General features: G+C 41.0%; 1 protein-coding gene across 3 annotated transcripts in view; it reads left to right on the top strand.

The window, feature by feature from the left end:
• The window catches only part of ATXN2 (ataxin 2), a gene marked incomplete at its 3' end in the record, with an annotated part of 179,710 nt that extends 162,136 nt beyond the window's left edge, over window positions 1-17,574 (top strand). For 2 of the 3 annotated variants that reach the window (XM_082265650.1, XM_082265648.1), the window contains 6 exons: window positions 4,187-4,253; window positions 4,607-4,791; window positions 5,101-5,233; window positions 12,028-12,173; window positions 16,974-17,198; window positions 17,401-17,574. In XM_082265650.1, coding sequence (XP_082121776.1) covers window positions 4,187-4,253; window positions 4,607-4,791; window positions 5,101-5,233; window positions 12,028-12,173; window positions 16,974-17,198; window positions 17,401-17,574 — 930 coding nt within the window. The remainder of the gene's footprint in view (window positions 1-4,186; window positions 4,254-4,606; window positions 4,792-5,100; window positions 5,234-12,027; window positions 12,174-16,973; window positions 17,199-17,400) is intronic. The other variant, XM_082265649.1, reaches the window with a different exon arrangement.
• Between the last annotated feature and the right edge of the window lie 314 nt (window positions 17,575-17,888).

Below are 17,888 nucleotides of genomic sequence, written 5' to 3'. Positions count from 1 at the left end.
AGATTTTTTTTATAAGCATTCCAACTTTTTAGGAATTGGGGGCTGTACAAGGTTAACACCTCATGAATGAAAACTAGGCAAAAACCAAAAAGATAAATAAGCAAAGATCAAATTAGGTTTGCAACTTGAATAAAAATGTATACATTTTTAAAACTATTCTAAGTTAATTCACAAATACAAAATGAGGCATTATCTCAAACCTATTAGTGCAGACTTCCCTGCATTTTTGGGTGCAGATCAGATAGCCTTTTGTTTTTCTCTGAGCCTAATTGAGAACCTTGCAACTCAAATAACACTGCAATTCCTTCTACGCAATTGTAGTTTATTCAGCACCTGTGAACCTGGTAGAAGTGGGATCACCTGTAACTGTTCAGCATACTTATGTACCTATGTACCTTTTGCTGCAGCATAAAATCCATTTTGTGAGTTTATTTGGTTGTGCAGCATTCTTTCCTTGGGTAATATAAATAATAATAATAATTAAAAAAAAAAAAAAAAAATATATATATATATATATATATATATATATATATACACATATATATACACACACACAAATATAAATATATATATATATATATATATATATATATATATATATATATATATATTTATATATATATTTATATTTGTGTGTGTATGTGTGTGTATATATATATATATATATATATATATATATATTTATGTATGTATATGTATATATATATATATATATATATATATATATATATATATATATGTATGTATGTATGTATGTATGTATGTGTATATATATATATATATATATATATATTATCTCAGTACAGACCAAAAGTTTGGACACACCTCATTCAAAGAGTTTTTTTCTTTATTTTCATGACTATAAAAATTGTAGAGTCACACTTCAAGAGGTAGTCACCTGAAATGGTTTTCACTTCACAGGTGTGCCCTGTCAGGTTTAATAAGTGTAATTTCTTGCCTTATAAATGGGGTTGGGACCATCAGTTGTGTTGTGCAGAAGTCAGGTGGATACACAGCTGATAGTCCTACTGAATAGACTGTTAGAATTTGTATTATGGCAAGAAAAAAGCAGCTAAGTACAGGAAAATGAGTGGCCATCATTACTTTAAGAAATGAAGGTCAGTCAGTCCGAAAAATTGGGAAAACTTTGAAAGTGTCCCCAAGTGCAGTCACAAAAACCATCAAATGCTACAAAGAAACTGGCTCACATGCGGACCGCCCCAGGAAAGGAAGACCAAGAGTCACCTCTGCTGCGGAGGATAAGTTCATCCGAGTCACCAGCCTCAGAAATCGCAGGTTAACAGCATCTCAAATTAGATACCAGGTCAATGACACACGGAGTTCTTGCAGCAGACACATCTCTAGAACAACTGTTAAGAGGAGACTGTGTGAATAAGGCCTTCATGGTAGAATATCTGCTAGGAAACCACTGCTAAAGAAAGGCAACAAGCAGAAGAGACTTGTTTGGGCTAAAGAACACAAGGAATGGACATTAGACCGGTGGAAATCTGTGCTTTGGTCTGACAAGTCCAAATTTAAGATCTTGGGTTCCAACCACCGTGTCTTTGAGCGACGCAGAAAAGGTGAACGGATGGACTCTACATGCCTGGTTCCCACCGTGAAGCATGGAGGAGGAGGTGTGATGGTGTGGGGGTGCTTTGCTGGTGACACTGTTGGGGATTTATTCAAAATTGAAGGCATACTGAACCAGCATGGCTACCACAGCATCTTGAAGCGGCATGCTATTCTATCCGGTTTGCGTTTTAGTTGGACCATCATTTATTTTTCAACAGGACAATGACCCCAAACACACCTCCAGGCTGTTTAAGGGCTATTTGACCAAGAAGAAGAGTGATGGGGTGCTGCGCCAGATGACCTGGCCTCCACAGTCACCGGACCTGTACCCAATCGAGATGGTTTGGGGTGAGCTGGACCGCAGAGTGAAGGCAAAAGGGCCAACAAGTGCTAAGCATCTCTGGGAACTCCTTCAAGACTGTTGGAAGACCATTTCAGGTGACTACCTCTTGAAGTGTGACTCTACAATTTTCATAGTCATGAAAATAAAGAAAACTCTTTGAATGAGGTGTGTCCAAACTTTTGGTCTGTACGGTGTGTGTGTGTGTATATGTATGTATGTATATATATATATATATATATATATATATATATATATATATATATATACACATTCACACACTATCTCACAAAATTGAGTACACCGCTCACATTTTTGTAAATGGCTAAATATATCTTTTCATGTGACAAAACTGAAGAAATGGCACTTTGCTGCAATGTAAAGTAGTGAGTCTACAGCTTGTATAACAGTGTAAATTTGCTGTCCCCTCAAAATAACTCAACATACAGCCATTAATATCTAAACTGCTGGCACCAAAAGTGAGTACACCCCTAAGTGAAAATGTCCAAATTGGGCCCAAAGTGTCAATATTTTGTGTGGCCACCATTATTTTCCAGCACTGCCTTTAACCCTCTTGGGCATGTAGTTCACCCGAGCTTCACAAGTTGCCACTGGAGTCCTTTCATGACGACAGCAGGGAGCTAGAGATCTTGTGCTCCTCCACCTTTCGTTTTGGGGATGCCCAAAAGATGTTCAATAGGGTTTAGGTCTGGAGACATGCTTGGTCAGTCCATCGCCTTTACCTTCAGCTTCTTTAGCAAGGCAGTGGTCATCTTGGAGGTGTGTTGTGGTCTTTTATCATGTTGGAATACCGCCCTGCGGCCCAGTCCGTGAAGGGAGGGGATCATGCTCTGCTTCAGTATGTCACAATACATATTTGCATTCATAGTTCCCTCAATGAACTGTAGCTCTCCAGTGCCAGCAACACTCATGCAGCCCTAGACCATGACACTCCCACCACCATGCTTGAATGTAGGCAAGACACACTTGTTGTTGTACTCCTCACCTGCTTGCTGCCACACATGCTTGACACCATCTGAACCAAATAAGTTTATCTTGGTCTCATCAGACCACAGGACATGGTTCCAGTAATCCATGCCCTTAGTCTGCTTGTCTTCAGCAAACTGTTTGCGGGCATTCTTGTGCATCATCTTTAGAATGGGTTCCTTCTGGGACGACAGCCATGCAAACCAATTTGATGCAGTGTGCAGCGTATGGTCTGAGCACTGACAGGCTGACCCTCCCACACCTTCAACCTCTGCAGCAATGCTGGCAGCACTCATAAGTCTCTTTCCTAAATCCAACCACTGGTGTGATGCTGAGCACAAGCACTCAACTTCTTTAACCCTGGCGAGGCCTTTTCTGAGTGGAACCTGCTGTAAGGTCTTGGCCACCGTGCTACAGCTCAGTTTCAGGGTCTTGGCAATCTTCATATAGCCTAGGCCAGTGATGGCGAGCCTTGGCACCCCTGATGTTTAGAAACTACATTTCCCATGAGGCTAAGATACACTGCAAAGTGCATAAGCATCATGGGAAATGTAGTTCCAAAACATCTGTGTTGCCAAGGTTCGCCATCACTGGCCTAGGCCATCTTTATGTAGAGCAACTTTTTTTTTTTTTTTTTTCAGATCCTCGATCAGTTCTTTGCCATGAGGTGCCTTGTTAAACTTCCAGTGACCAGTATGAGAGAGTGGAGCGATGACACCAAATTTCACACACCTGCTCCCCATTCACACCTGAGATCTTGTAACACTGAGTCACATGACACCGGGAAGGGAAAATGGCTAATTGGGCCTAATTTTGACATTTTCACTTAGGGGTGTACTCACTTTTGTTGCCAGTGGTTTAGACATTAATGGCTGTGTGTTGAGTTATTTTGAGGGGACAGCAAATTTGCACTGTTATACAAGCTGTACACTCACTACATTGTAGCAGTGTGTCATTTCTTCAGTGTTGTCACATATCTCTCAATTATGCTTCTAGTCTAACATGGTGTAGTACTTGATTGACCGTTTGCCCTTGGGCTAAATGTGCTAATGGTGTTCTGTCTTCCTGGTATATTCAACATCTGTCACTCTTTATGTGATCATTAAGAACAGACTTGCCACATTTTAACCAGTACAGGAATTTACAGAGCCAATAGCCATTTGTACGACTGCTAAAGTATGGGTCTTTGTTGAATTCTGATTCAAATTGCTATTGGTCTATATTTTTTTACACACGGTTACTTGATGAGGCATTTTTTCACACAGCATTATACATTTGTTTCAGCCATTATATTCAATTCCAATGACGACAATGCCAGTTAACCAGGCCAAGACATACAGAGCAGGTAAAGGTGAGATTTGCGCACATGTGTTGCACGTTTTAATTACCATACTATCCAGTTGTCTTTGTATTCACAGCTCTGCATTACTAATTAGGCTTTGCCATTGTATAGCATAGACCGAAAACATGATTGTTTGTAATTGACAGCTGTTGTATTTTGAAGTTAAAACAATGTTTGTCATTTTAGAAAAACTGTTTGTTGCAATATGAAGGACACAGCAGGCAACCGACAATCAAAGATTATGGATGGTTGTGTCTACATAACCTGAGGCTGAAATGTTTAAATCTAGCGTAAGCAAATGAATGATAAGCTCCTAAGTGTTCGTTTTTTTTTTTTTTTTGTTTTTCTTTTTTTTTTTGCAGTACCAAATATGCCGCAGCAGAGGCAAGATCAGCATCACCAGAACACCATGATACACCCAGTGTCTGCAGCAGGACCTCCTATAGTTGCTGCATCACCTGCCTACTCTACACAGTATGTTACTTATAGCCCACAGCAGTTCCCTAGCCAACCTCTCATGCAGCATGTGCAACATTATCAATCACAGGTAACATCGGTTTTCAGGATGTTCTCTTTTTTTTATTTTTAAGTTTTTTTAAGTTTACTGGAAATAATTCTTTGTAGTCAGGATACTCCATTATTAATGAGATTTAATACATATTACCTTCCAGTTTTTCTTGCTTTGAAAACAACACTTGTGGGTATTATTGTTTTTCTAAAGCCTAACCATTCTTTCATGTTGTGGTATAGCATGCTGCCAACTGTCAGTGCAGCTCTGCTTTCTAGCTTTTTTGGGGGTATATCTTTCAACTGCCTCTTAGCAGACATTAAAACAGCTTCTTGGTTTGTGTTCCAGCATCCACATGTGTATAGTCCTGTAATTCAAGGAAATTCCAGAATGATGGCTCCTCCAGCACATGCACAGGCCAGCTTAGTGTCTTCATCAGGAGCACAGTATGGAGCTCCAGAGCAAACACATGCTATGTATGGTAAGAAATTCAACTTTGAACCATGGATTCTTGTCATTACATATGAATGTAGCCACAACCCAAATACAGTATACATCCATTTCTGTACAGCTTGAAGGTGTAAAATGCGTTTGGTTGGACTTTCAGCATCTCTCAAATAGTGGGACTATAGTCAAGTGTAAGAAAGCCTTTCAACAGCTATATAGCATGCCAACAATGTAGTTATCATACAGGCTGATCCATTCTAAAATGGATATTTACTGCAGAAAAGGATACAAAACAACTTGTCAGGATCTTTCCACTCTCCGCAGAGAAGGAGTTAGAAAAGCAGGTGCAAAGGGAAAGACGGTGAAAAATTATCTTCCTGCAACCACGGGTCCCCTCCAAAACACTGATTATTGCTAATGGCTAGCAATATTTACAAATAAATCCTGCAGACTAGTTTTACCCAAGTTGATCATTCATACTTAGTACATTCAGCCTGCCCATACACTGGGCAAATCTCGGTCGGTTCCTGCTGAACTGCCCAAGATTTAAATCTTCTATGGCTGGCCTTAAGAGTTTTAAAGAACTCCAGATTGGAAATGACACTGGTGGAAGCAACAAGTCTGAGCCTCTAGTTTTGAAGTGCTGCACACTGCGTTAATAACAAGCCAAAATACTCTCCTTAAGTTTGGAAGTATTTGCAGTAGACTTTGATGACTCAGGTGCAATTTCATCAGTCAAGGACTGAAGCAACTAAGAACCAGGCAGTCTCTGCGGCCAATGGCTCAGAAACTGCTAAGACTCCTGGAAAATCAGATCAAAAATGTGCAGGAGAGGTTTCTTTTGTGACCTCTGGGGTCATTTGGCAAATGTGAGCACTCATGGGGGCACTCAGTCTAGCCGGACTGTTCATAAATTATTGTACTATTATCACATCTGTAATTCCCTTGCTAGAGTCTGAGACAAATAATATTTTAGGCAATTTTAAGTGTATTAATGTATAGTGCTTTGAAAAGTAAGTGGTAGACTTAGTGAATCTGTTTCAAACTTAAAAATATTAAAACCATAGAAGATAAAGTCAGCCAAGCTGAATTTGTGCAATCTGTACTGCTGTGTTCTCCAGAATGAGGCCCTTTGCTTGCCTTTATCCGGCCAATGCGGGAACTGTTTATTCCACTGACACAAGCTATGGGTAGTATTCCTTCACCCAATAGCAAACATGGTGGGTTGTTTACTCCACTGATTCCAGGACATTGTTTTCAACTCCGACTGACCAGTCTGGCTCCCCCTAAAATCTGAAGGAAAGTAAACGGCCCCTTTTTTGTTTAGAAAGTTTAGAGACACCGGCTCTACTGCTTCAAATATACCATCACAGCATTAATCTCCCCACAAAAGCTTACGGAATGCAATATGGTCATGCTTTTTTCCCTTCTTTTCTCAAACGGAGTTTACTAAACACGTTTAACAAGCACGCACGTTTTTCAGGATCTTTTGCATAAATTAAGGTAATGTCACAATGGTTGTCACATGATATCAGTCCTTGAAAACAGAACTTCATCCCAAAGGGGAAGTTCCACTTTATGCCCTGCAACTATCCCCATTGGGTTATACTCCCCACCCCCCCCTAAAACACTAGGCAGAAAATGAATCTGGCTACGCCTATGGGCAGTCCCAGGGGCTATACTCCTCCTCCCTGCTATAAGTAGATTATCCTGGTGGCTGCAGGTGCCTTTCTGCTGAGTGGATAGTCTGGTGGGGGTTCTCTCCCTCTCTGCTGAGGATCGCTTGGGGATTGTGCCTGGTGGATGGTGCTGCCAGTGCAGTTGGGGTTGTCCCTTTGCAGTGTTACACTTTTTGTAGGGTCCCCCTGGTGACTCAGGGAGTCTTTGGAGAACATCTTCCCCACCTTGTGTCTCGGGTGGAGGTGGTTTTCAGGTGATGGGTTAGCAAAAAAGATCTCCCCTTTCAAGGGGATTGCCTGTTTGGGGCTACAGGTCTCACAGGGGTGAAAGGGTACTTTTCTTCCGCAGGCTACTAAGGGCAAGCAACCTTGTCGTAGACATGGGCCCTTCTCCTCGGCTCATAAGAAGTTATTTCGTCCCTCAGGGTCGACTGACAAGGGCTCAAAGCCTTTCAGGGCCTCTTCTGGAGGATCCAAACAGACCTGGTATGACAAGCTGAGAGTGGGCTTCTCCAGACCCGCGGACAAGGCTCCTTCAGCGTGAAGGTGCGCCCTCACCCGAATTGGTTTCCGAATCCATGCACTTCCCTGGTACGAGACAAGTGGGTCCATGAAGTTGTTCAGTCAGGCTACAAGATCGAGTTTCACTATTGTCCCCCGGCAAGGTTCTTTCCTTCCAACTTGTGCCTGTCCCCGAACTGTTTACAGTTTAGTTTGGGGCTGTACAAGACCTTCAAGGGGTGATTGTCCCGGTTCCGCCTTTGGAACGTTTTCAGAGTTTTTACTCAATCCTGTTACCTTGCCTTCCTTCCTGGGAACTGTTGGTGTCCAATCCTGAACCTCAAGGCACTGAACTGCTTTGTGCGGGTGCAGAAGTTCAGGATGGAGTCTATTTGCACGGTGGTGGCAGCCCTGCATCAAGGGGTTTTTCTTGCCTTTATCTACCTCAAGGATGATTCCCCTCAAGTTCCAATATGTGCATGTCACCAGCGCTTCCTCTGCTTTGCTGTTGGAGAGGAGCATTATCAGTTTGATTTGTGGTGTTACTCTTTGGTCTTGCCTCTGGTCTTCAAAAAAAGTGTTAGCCCCGGTGCTAGCATCGATATGCCAAATCGGGGATTGTGGTACTGGGCTACTTGGATGACCTCCTCCTGCGAGTGGAGTCCCCTGCTGCTCTAGTGGAAAACCTGGAAATCACCATGCAAACTCTAAGGGAGTTTGGCTAGATTCTGAATTTTCAAAAGTCTGCTCTGGTTCCGTCCACAAAGCTGGACAATCTGGGCCTGACTCTGGACTTGTCCTTAGCCAGAGTGCTCCTTCCTCTGGACAAACTACAAACATTGCAGGCTGCAATTTTGTCTCCTGTCCAGCAGTTGGTCATCCCTCTGGACTGGCATGCGGGTGCTGGGCCTGATGGTGTCTACCTTCGTGGCGCTTCCGTTTGCACAGTTCCATACGAGGTCCCTGCAAAGGGAGATTCTGGCCAAATGGGACAAGAATACGCATTCTCTGGACAATCGGATCCTGCTGAGTTCTGGCTTTGTTCTCTGGTGCTACGGTGGGGCAAAACCCACTTCCCCTTGTATTGGACAGTGGTCTCCATGCAGGATCGAGACAGAAGGGATTCCGTTCATCTTAGTGGCTCCAGAATGGCCTCGCCAGGCTTGGATCGCCGACATTCCTTGGAAGCTTCCTCTCAGGGAGGATCGGCTGTCCCAAGGACAAATCTTCCATCCTGCTTTACGGTCGCTGGCTTTGGCAGCTTGGCTGTTGAACGCCAGGTGCTGAAGGATAGGGGTTTATTTGAATCGGTGATTCCTACATTTCCTGAAAGCTAGGAAATCTACTGCTAGGAAGATCTACCATTGTATATGGAAGAAGTACATTGCGTGGTGTGAGTCTCTTGGGGTTAATCTTCACTCCTTCTCTGTGGCCCGGGTCTTAACCTTCCTTCAACGGGGGATTGAACAGAAATTGGCCTTGAGTATCGTCAAGAGCCAGGTGTAGACTTTTGAGGTCTTCTTCCAATGACCCTTGGCCACACACTCCCTGGTGCATACTTTTCTTCAGGGACATTTGGTTCCTCCAGTGTCCCCGTTGCTGCCTTGGGACCTCAATTTGGTGCTATTGGTCCTCCAGAAGCCTCCTTTTGAGGACCTTTTTAGGAGGTTCCCTTGCTTACGCTGTCTCAGAAGAGGGCATTTTTGGTGGCTATCACCTCTGCGCGCAGGGTGTCGGAATTGGTGGCGTTATCATGTCCATCTTACTTGGTGGTTCTTCTTCCCTGTCCATCGTTCCTTCCAAGGGTTGTCTCTGATTTTCATTTGAATGAAGACATTGTGTTGTCTTCCCTGTGTCCCAGGCAGAAACATTCTAAGGAACTTGCCTTGCATGCTTTGGATGAGTTCCGGGCAATTAGGGTGTACCTGGCAGCTACGGAGTTCTTTAGGAAGTCACTCACTATTGTGCCCATGAATGGGCCTCGGAAACCCTGGTTGTCTGCTTGCTCTGTGACCATTTCCAGATGGATCAGACAGAAGGTGATTCAGGCCTATTCCATCAAGGGTCATGTTCCTCCTTTCCCTGTCAAGGCGCACTCTACTCAGGCGCTCAGTGCATACTGGGCCTTCCGTTTTTAGGCATCAGCGACGCAGGTTTGCAAGGCGGCAACCTGGTCATCGGTGCACACTTTCATAAAGTTGTATAAAGTGGATGTGTTGCCATCTGTGGATGCTTCCTTTTTGCCCGCAAGGTTTTGTAGGTTGCTGTTTTAGAGGACCTGATCCTCTTTGAGGGTGTTTTTTTTTTTTTTTTCAGATGGGCTCCAGTTGTTTTGGTTGAGCTCCTGTTGCCTGGTTGGCTACTGTTTAGCGTGGGGTATTTTCTTGCTGTTCCCGCCCCTCATGTTTAACACTGCTTTGGGACGTCCAATGGTTATGAAGATCAGAAGCTGTGTCTGTCAATGAACAAAAGAGAAAATGGGATTTTTGACTTGCTGTAAAATCCATTTCTCTGATTTTTCTTTGACACACAGCATCAACCCCTCTGTGGAGTTGTAATTATTCTGACACTGCTTGTAACAAAACAGAGCACCTATAGCAGGGAGAGTGAGTATACCCCCTGGGACTGCCTATATGTGTAGCCAGATTATTTTTCTGTCTAGTGTCCTACTCCTGTAGGGGGCAGTATAACCCAATGGTTATGAACATCAGGAGCTGTGTCCATCAATGAACATCAGAGAAATGCATTTCACAGTAAGTCAAAAATCCCAAATTTTTCCTGGCAAGTTGCCACCAGCGACAGGCATGGAACACAAGCATGTTTGGGAATTCACCAGTGTAGTGTAATTTACTGTACTGTAGGTGTCACTTTTTGGCTGTGTGATCCTTTGTTACTTGTAATGGTTATAGTATTGATTGATAATGAAGGATATTAAGCACTTGTTATTTACCTGTAATAATAGTTTTTGGACATTAGCCACCTGTGAATTAGATTTTTTTTTTTCCCCCCATTTTCAGCAAACCCTTCTGGCTGAACGCAGTGTTCTCCATGTTCGTGTAGCCTTTACTAGATTTAGACTGACGTGTGTGTGTGTGTGTATATATGTATATTCATGCTGCCAGGATTCTTTTTTTGAGGAGTTACTGGCATTCCTAGTTGAATGCTTGTTTGTTTCGTGGCAATTCTATGTGGTGTTACATAGGAATTTTATTTTGCTGGAGTGAGGTTCTGTGATAACTGGTTTTATTTTAATGTATCTCTCCTCCACATTTCTGTATATTTGATTTTTTTTTTTTATATGTTCCTCTTTTTGTGCATTACTAGTGTCTTTATAAAAGAGCTTTTACATGCTCACAGGGAATTCCCCTCTTGCACGATCAGCTGCTGCATCACAAAACAGAGAATCCTTGTCTGTGGCATCATCTGCAGTTTTCTTTTCAGTCCCCATTCATAGGCGTGCCAAGCATTTGCTTCATGTAAATGTAGAATATGGAGTATGGACAATCTCTGCCTTGTCATTTTTGTTACCCATCTGACTTTAACCGTAACATTTTTTTATGTCCGTTGTAATTATTAGCACACATTGCAATATGAAAATGAAATGGTTACATATTTAAAACCGTTGATTTAAATTGCAATTATTCTGAGCAATGCAGTCATAACAAATTCAAGTCTTTTAAAAGTGATATAGCATTTTAGACGATATTGCCTATAGGTGATAAATTCAGCTGCAAAGATTAAGATTATATATCTTTTAACTATGTACATATTTATTTGCAATATATTGGTATTGTAAATTAACCTGTTGACTTTCTGCTAATTACACGTTTCAGTTTTTTGTGCTGTAAGTGGCGGTTCACATTTCTGCGATGCGGGGAATGCTGCGAATATACAGCGTGTTCCCGCATCGCATCCGCACTCCTGGCAGTTCACACTGCCATATGCAATACGCTGGGGGTGTCAATTAAAAGTTAACGATCGCAGTGCGATCTGAAAGTTCGAACAGTATCGGATCCCACTAGTGTGAACCACCATGCTATCCGATTCTGCTGCGGACCAAAAAAGGGTCCTGTGCGTGTTTTAGTGCGATTTCGGTGCAAATGCAGCCATACGAACTGTATGGTTGAATTTGCACCTCACAGAGATCGCATGTAATTTTAGGAGCAGTGCGCTCCGAATTACATGCGATCTCTGTGATCGCACAAATGTGAACCGGCACTTAAAGAATAGAATTCTTTGCTGTTCAAATGCTTTACCCTAGCCCTTCACCTCAAAGCTTTAGACACTTACAGGATTGTTGACCTGGTAAGTATAGTAGATGTACATGTGTAGGCCTTGGGCTTTTCTAGTAAATACCATAAAATGAGCAAAGTATTTTCAAAGTGAATTTGGAAAGCGTTGTACTTTAAAGTTCCTCATTATTGTCAATTAGCTATATACAATGCAGCCTTGTGGCTAATTCTGAATGGCCAGTTTTGTCTTTGATCATGCATATGTAACTTTTCACATCACATTAAGGTTTCTCTTGCTATTTAAACAGGGGGTTAATGTTTTATTTAGAAAGAAAATTTAATGTAGGATTGTGCTTGTTTTTTTTTTACAAAATGTGTCCTGCACATTTTTATATTTTTCTTTTTCTGGGTTCTAGTTTCTACTAACTCGCTAGCTCAGCAGTATGCCCACCCCAGTTCTGCTCTACATCCTCACCCCCCTCATCCTCAGCCTTCAGCAACTCCTACTGGACAGCAACAATCTCAGCATGGGGGTAGTCACCCAGCACCAAGCCCAGTTCAGGTAAGGGTTTTTTTGTCATTCTTGGTGAAATTCTATATCCTTTTTAAATTGTATGCCGGGGCAAAAAAATTTAAATAAAGGAAAACATAAGTCATTTAGTTATCACTGCAAAGCAGTGCATCATCTCCCTTTGTTGGATTCCTTTTAAAGATAAAATTACAGCAGAAAAATACTTGTTGGTCCTGGCAGAAATGCACTTGGCTTTTAATTTCCTGTTGGGGGCTGGCACAATACTTTTGGTATATTGCAGTCACAAAGACTAGTGCAAGCCCTGCGCTTTTGACAGAACTCATTCCCCCTTTCATTTTCAGAACATAAAGGGTAGGTGGTATTCGGCAGTCCAATGGGAAAACTAAGTTAGCAGAGTAGACTACTTGAGAAAACCACGGTGCGCAAAACACAAACAGCTTTTGGATTAAAACAGGCGATAAACAGCAGTGTTTGCTCTTATTGAACAGATAAAACAAACCCTTTTAGGGGTATATTTAACAAAGTTACGAGAGCGATAATTTTGGTTTACATATATCTTAAAAAACTTCCACAGCTGTCTGGGGGTGGCGATAGGCCAATTTGTTCAAAGGTTTTCTTTAAGCCTAGGTTCACACTATGAACCGTTTGTGAATTGCACCACATTCCTGCGCAAGTAGCATGCAATTCTAAAATTGCTTCGTTCAGCGCATTAGTGTGAACCGGGGCTAAAGCAGATAACGAGGCTGTTAGCGGATAATATTTAGAGAGCCAAAAGCCTCTGCCATTTGAAATATCTACCTTTCCAGTTTTATAAGCTTTCCGCTATTCTTTTACATCTCCCCATCCAGTATTATCAAATGTGTATATTTCCTTACAGTGGCAAGTGTCAGCCAGTACAATGGCAAGTTTGTGAACCCCTTGGAATTAACTGGTTTTCTGCACTAAATTGCCATAAACAGGCAGCATGAACCAGCCGAGATCCTAACCGTGCATGGGTAGGCTGAATGTACCAAGTTGATTAACTTGGGTTCAACCAGTCTGCCAGTTTTACTTACGATCATCGCTAGTGGCAGGTATTGCCACTGGCGATAATCGGTTTCTTCTCCTGCAGGGGACAGCTTCTTGCATTAACCCCACTGGGAGAATAACAATGTCTCAGCAGTAAGGATTCCCCTGTCAACCGTGTGAAGAAATTCACACCGTCTGTGGCCTGCATAAGTCACAATAGACGAACACAGATAAACACAATGTGCTTAAGCTGATAACACACAAACCCTTCTCTTTTCTCGGGTCCTTATTGAACACACCAATTAAACTTTCACACTGCTGGAAGAAAATAAATGAACCCCTGGTGTTGATAGCTAGTTGGACCCCTTTTTGGCAGTGATAACTTCAGCAAAGTGCTTTTGGGAGACCTCAGGCAGAATTTTGGAATATTTTTCTTTTACAAAAGAAACTTCTCGAGGTTATTCCACAGCAGCATGGGGTTAAGGTCTGAAATCTGACTGGGCCACTCCAAAGATATATTTTCATTTTCTGACGCCAGTCTGTGGTAGATTTACTTTGGTGCTTAGGGTCTAGGGCTGCAACTAAGTTGTTTCCTTAATTAGTTAACCAATTATTATTTTGATTAGTCAGATGAAAACCTCTATATGAATTTTTTTTTTTTCTTCATGGTTTTGCATGGTGTCGGCACCCTCTGACATTTTATAATGCTTTTTTTGCAGCTAGAATAAAAAAAAGTGGTGTGCAATTTAGGTAATGTGTAACGTTTAAAAAAATATTCTGAAATGTCTATATGCAGTGGTAAATATAAATAACCATCTATATGGTTAGGGAACAAAATATCCAATCCAAAAACAGGAGATCAATAGATATAGATATTTAAATCTGGTACTCATCATTAATCATCATCCATCATTACTGTATCATTCATCATCCATCATCCCTAAAAATGTTTTTTCAGATTTCAGACCGGCTGCAGTATATCATTATGCATGACAGAGTCCCCTGTCATAGACATATAGCTTGATAATAGAATACCTTTGCCTGCTGTCACTAAGACATTTAGTAGTCGCAGTATGCTTTTTGTATCGCCTGTCATGATAGGATTGAAAACTAAAAATTAGCTAATTATAGTAGAACTACTACTTGCAGCTCAACTGTAGGTAATTGCTACTAGAAGGGGTTAATGTAGTACTGTGAAACAGTGAAAGTAATAATATATGTAACACACTGTGTCATAATCCTGTAATCACTGTGTCTGGTGGACGCTGTGTATCACGGAGCTCTGTACCTGGCCACTGTGAGCGGCTGGGCTATCATGTGCTTACTATGACCAATCATAGTCATTGTACTGTCCTGGCATTTTAGGGCCTCAAGAGAATGAGATAAGGCTGAGATCAGGATTGACGTACCTACAGTATATACCATAGCTTGTAGACTCTATAACTCACACAGACTAAATATACATAAAACATTTTTATTTACAAACGAAATGTAGCAGACTACATTTTGTCTTAAATTTATGAAGAAAGGTTTGGCCGCGTATATTTTTTCAAAATGTTTGCTATTTTTTCATTCATAATCTAAAACCCAGTGGTGACTAAATACCACAAAAAGAGAGCTCTGTTTGTGTGAAAAAATATATATATATATAAATTTAATTTGCGTACAGTGTGCATGACTGAGAAATTAGCAGTTTAATTAGCGCAGGGGGGTAAAACCTTTCTGGAGGTCAGGTGGTTAAATTTAATTGTAATGTACCTCTAGTCCATCAGCCTCCAGCTTCTCTGGGTTCAGATGCTGATCTTCCTGCACAGAGCTCTTACATCACTTCCTTCGGTTGCCCAGTACCACATATCTCATGAGGCATTGGTTCTCTCAAATTCACAAGTTCTCAGGCACTTGCTGACCTGTATAGATTGGTGTATTGAGCTGCATGTGTGCTGCACATAAACAAATGTATACGGTACATTTGTAAACAAATACATTCTGTATGCAAGCCAACCATTTGGCTGATCAACTAATTGAAAATTAAAATGGTTAAAAATTGTTGATTATGTTATAAACAAAAGTGTAACCGCGCTAGTGCAAAACAATATGAGCAGCAGCTTCCAGTGAGACGGCACCGAAACAACAAATACAACAGACAAGCTGCCCTAAATTAACGTGATAGTGCAAACAAAATAACACACATAAAGTTATGACAAATTGAATAAAATTATCATGCAGGTGAAAAATGGATGACTAGTGTGAATAGATTTGAATAAATATAAAAAGTCCCAAATGAAGTGACAGCAGTGCCAAGTAGACTTAATGGTGTCCCACGCCAGTGCTCAGTGCCACCACCAAACGTGCATCTGCTTAGCAGAGACCAGAGTATGACAGGCTCATCAATCAACAGGATGAATAAAGAGGCAGGGCTTGAAAGACCCACCAAACAATGTCAAATCTGGATATCTGCAGTAGATAGTATATTGCCCAATGCCAGCTGTGTGCCTCAGGTACACGGATTAATGGCCACCATTATGCAAAATTAAACATAAAGGGCTCCATAGTGCATACCGTCAAACAATTTTATTTAGGAAATGAAAAGACACTTGCATAAATATCCAATAAAAAGCATAAAAACAAGGAAGAGTAGCCACAGTACTAAAAACTGTCTCCACTTATAGACCATTTCTCTAACTATCGACTTATCGATGCCTAAACACTTCAAGATTACTTTGTATCCCTTTCCAGCTTTTTTCAGATCGACAACTACTGGTCGATCGTATGTCTTCAGAGAGCTCCTTTTTGCAAGGCATGGTTAACATTAGCTGATGCTGCTTATGAATATCAATCTTAAAATGTTTGTGTCTTCTCAAAGTAACCCAAAACCATACTTCCAAACACATTTCATTCATTTAACTCTAGGTGTGCAAAATACTGGCTCCAATTAGCTTTTGTTGAATTAATCAGTCTATGGATTCACCCACTATTTCCTTCAGCACTGTGAATGTTTAATGTGTGTTAAATAAATGCATATGAAATTAGAATTGTTTATTACCTTAGGCACATTGTGTTTGTGTATTGTTATTAGAAGAGGATCAGATCACACTTTATGGCAAATTACTGCAGAAAACCAGTTAATTCCAAGGGGTTTACATAACTTTTTCATGCCACTGTGGGGACAATGCACTAAAGTATCTCACATGTGACGTTAAGGTCATGTGACCCATTTTTCAGGATTATAGCATGAGATAGTATAAAATATGAGGTAAATACCACGCAAAAAATCTAGTAAATTCTTTAAGGAACACACACTTGTTGTTTATCACCTGCCAGTAGGCAGTCCTTTATTTTAGCAATGTACAAAATAACAATGAGGGGAACTCTGCACTGGCCAGCAAGTTAAAAGTATACAATGTATCAGTGTATAAATGTTCTGAGCTTAGAGAAATAAATTTTAACATTTCACCAGAGGGAGATGTTCTGTGAATGAAAGCTTGCTAGAATGTTTTCACAGTTTAATAATATTTCTGTGTGCATTTATTTACAGAACCATCTTCCTCTGGTGCAGTGTTGGAATGTAAGAAAAAATTACGAAAAAAACGCCAAAAACAACGCTAAATTTAAGTGATATGTATCAAATAACATAAATATTTAACACATTTGGTAAATAACGCATGTTTTTTAGTGAATTGACTACTTTTGAGATAAATACCGCATGAGCTATTTTAACTTTAAAATTAATGTGGTATTTTTCTCTTCGTGAATTGACCTCTATCTTTGTTGCCAATGTATTGACTTTTTAAATCACTTTTTTTTTTTTTTTTCTTCTTTTAGCATCATCAGCATCAAGCTGCCCAGGCTTTACATTTAGCTAACCAGCAGCAACAATCTGCAATTTACCATACTGGACTTGCCCCCACACCACCTTCAATGACCCCAGGCTCTAATGCACAGTCCCCACAAAGCAGCTTTCCCACTCAGCAGACTGTATTCACCATCCATCCCTCCCATGTCCAGCCTGCCTATACCAACCCACCTCACATGGCTCATGTGCAGCAGGTGATTATATGTTTCTTGTATACGGATATAGGCATGTGCCTTTTTTAGTTTGTGCATTTTTTTCCCCCAATCAGTCTTCCTCCTCAGAGTAATACAAATATGTTTCAGTTTAAGAGTAAATTTATGGAGATCATTCTGACTGTGTGTAAACATTTGTTGAATTTTTTTTTTCTTTCTTAAATATTTTCTCTTTCCTGTTAAGGCTCATGTACAGTCAGGAATGGTCCCTTCCCATCCAACAGCTCATCCTATGATGCTGATGACGGCACAACCACCAGGGGGTCCACAAGCTGCATTGGCACAAAGTGCTTTACAGCCCATTCCCGTTTCTACAACCGCACACTTTCCCTATATGGCACATCCTCCAGGTGAATAACAAGACAGTCTAATATTAACAGGCTACTGTTTTGATGGTTCATGGGTTTTTTTTTTTGGTGTGGTTTTTATTTATTTATTGTATCAACTGTATAATGTTTGTGTTTGCGGTCTGCTGATTTATTTATCATAAGGGGACTGAAGATGCGTTGAGTGTGTTGAGCATTCCATAGGTACAGGCTAACCCTTTATTGTAGCTGTGTAGCATAATAACAGTAGTTTTTGTTCTGTCTTCTAGTGCAAGCACATCACCAACAACAGCTGTGAATCTGGAGCTTCTGTGAAAAGGCTGGAACCCTTTTGTAGGCCAAAAAT

The sequence above is a fragment of the Pelophylax lessonae genome (assembly GCF_965119305.1).
Source record: "Pelophylax lessonae genome assembly, chromosome: 1".
Classification (NCBI taxonomy): Eukaryota; Metazoa; Chordata; class Amphibia; order Anura; family Ranidae; genus Pelophylax; species Pelophylax lessonae.
The sequence above is the reverse complement of the archived record's forward strand: the minus strand, read 5'-3'. Positions and strand labels throughout refer to the sequence as shown.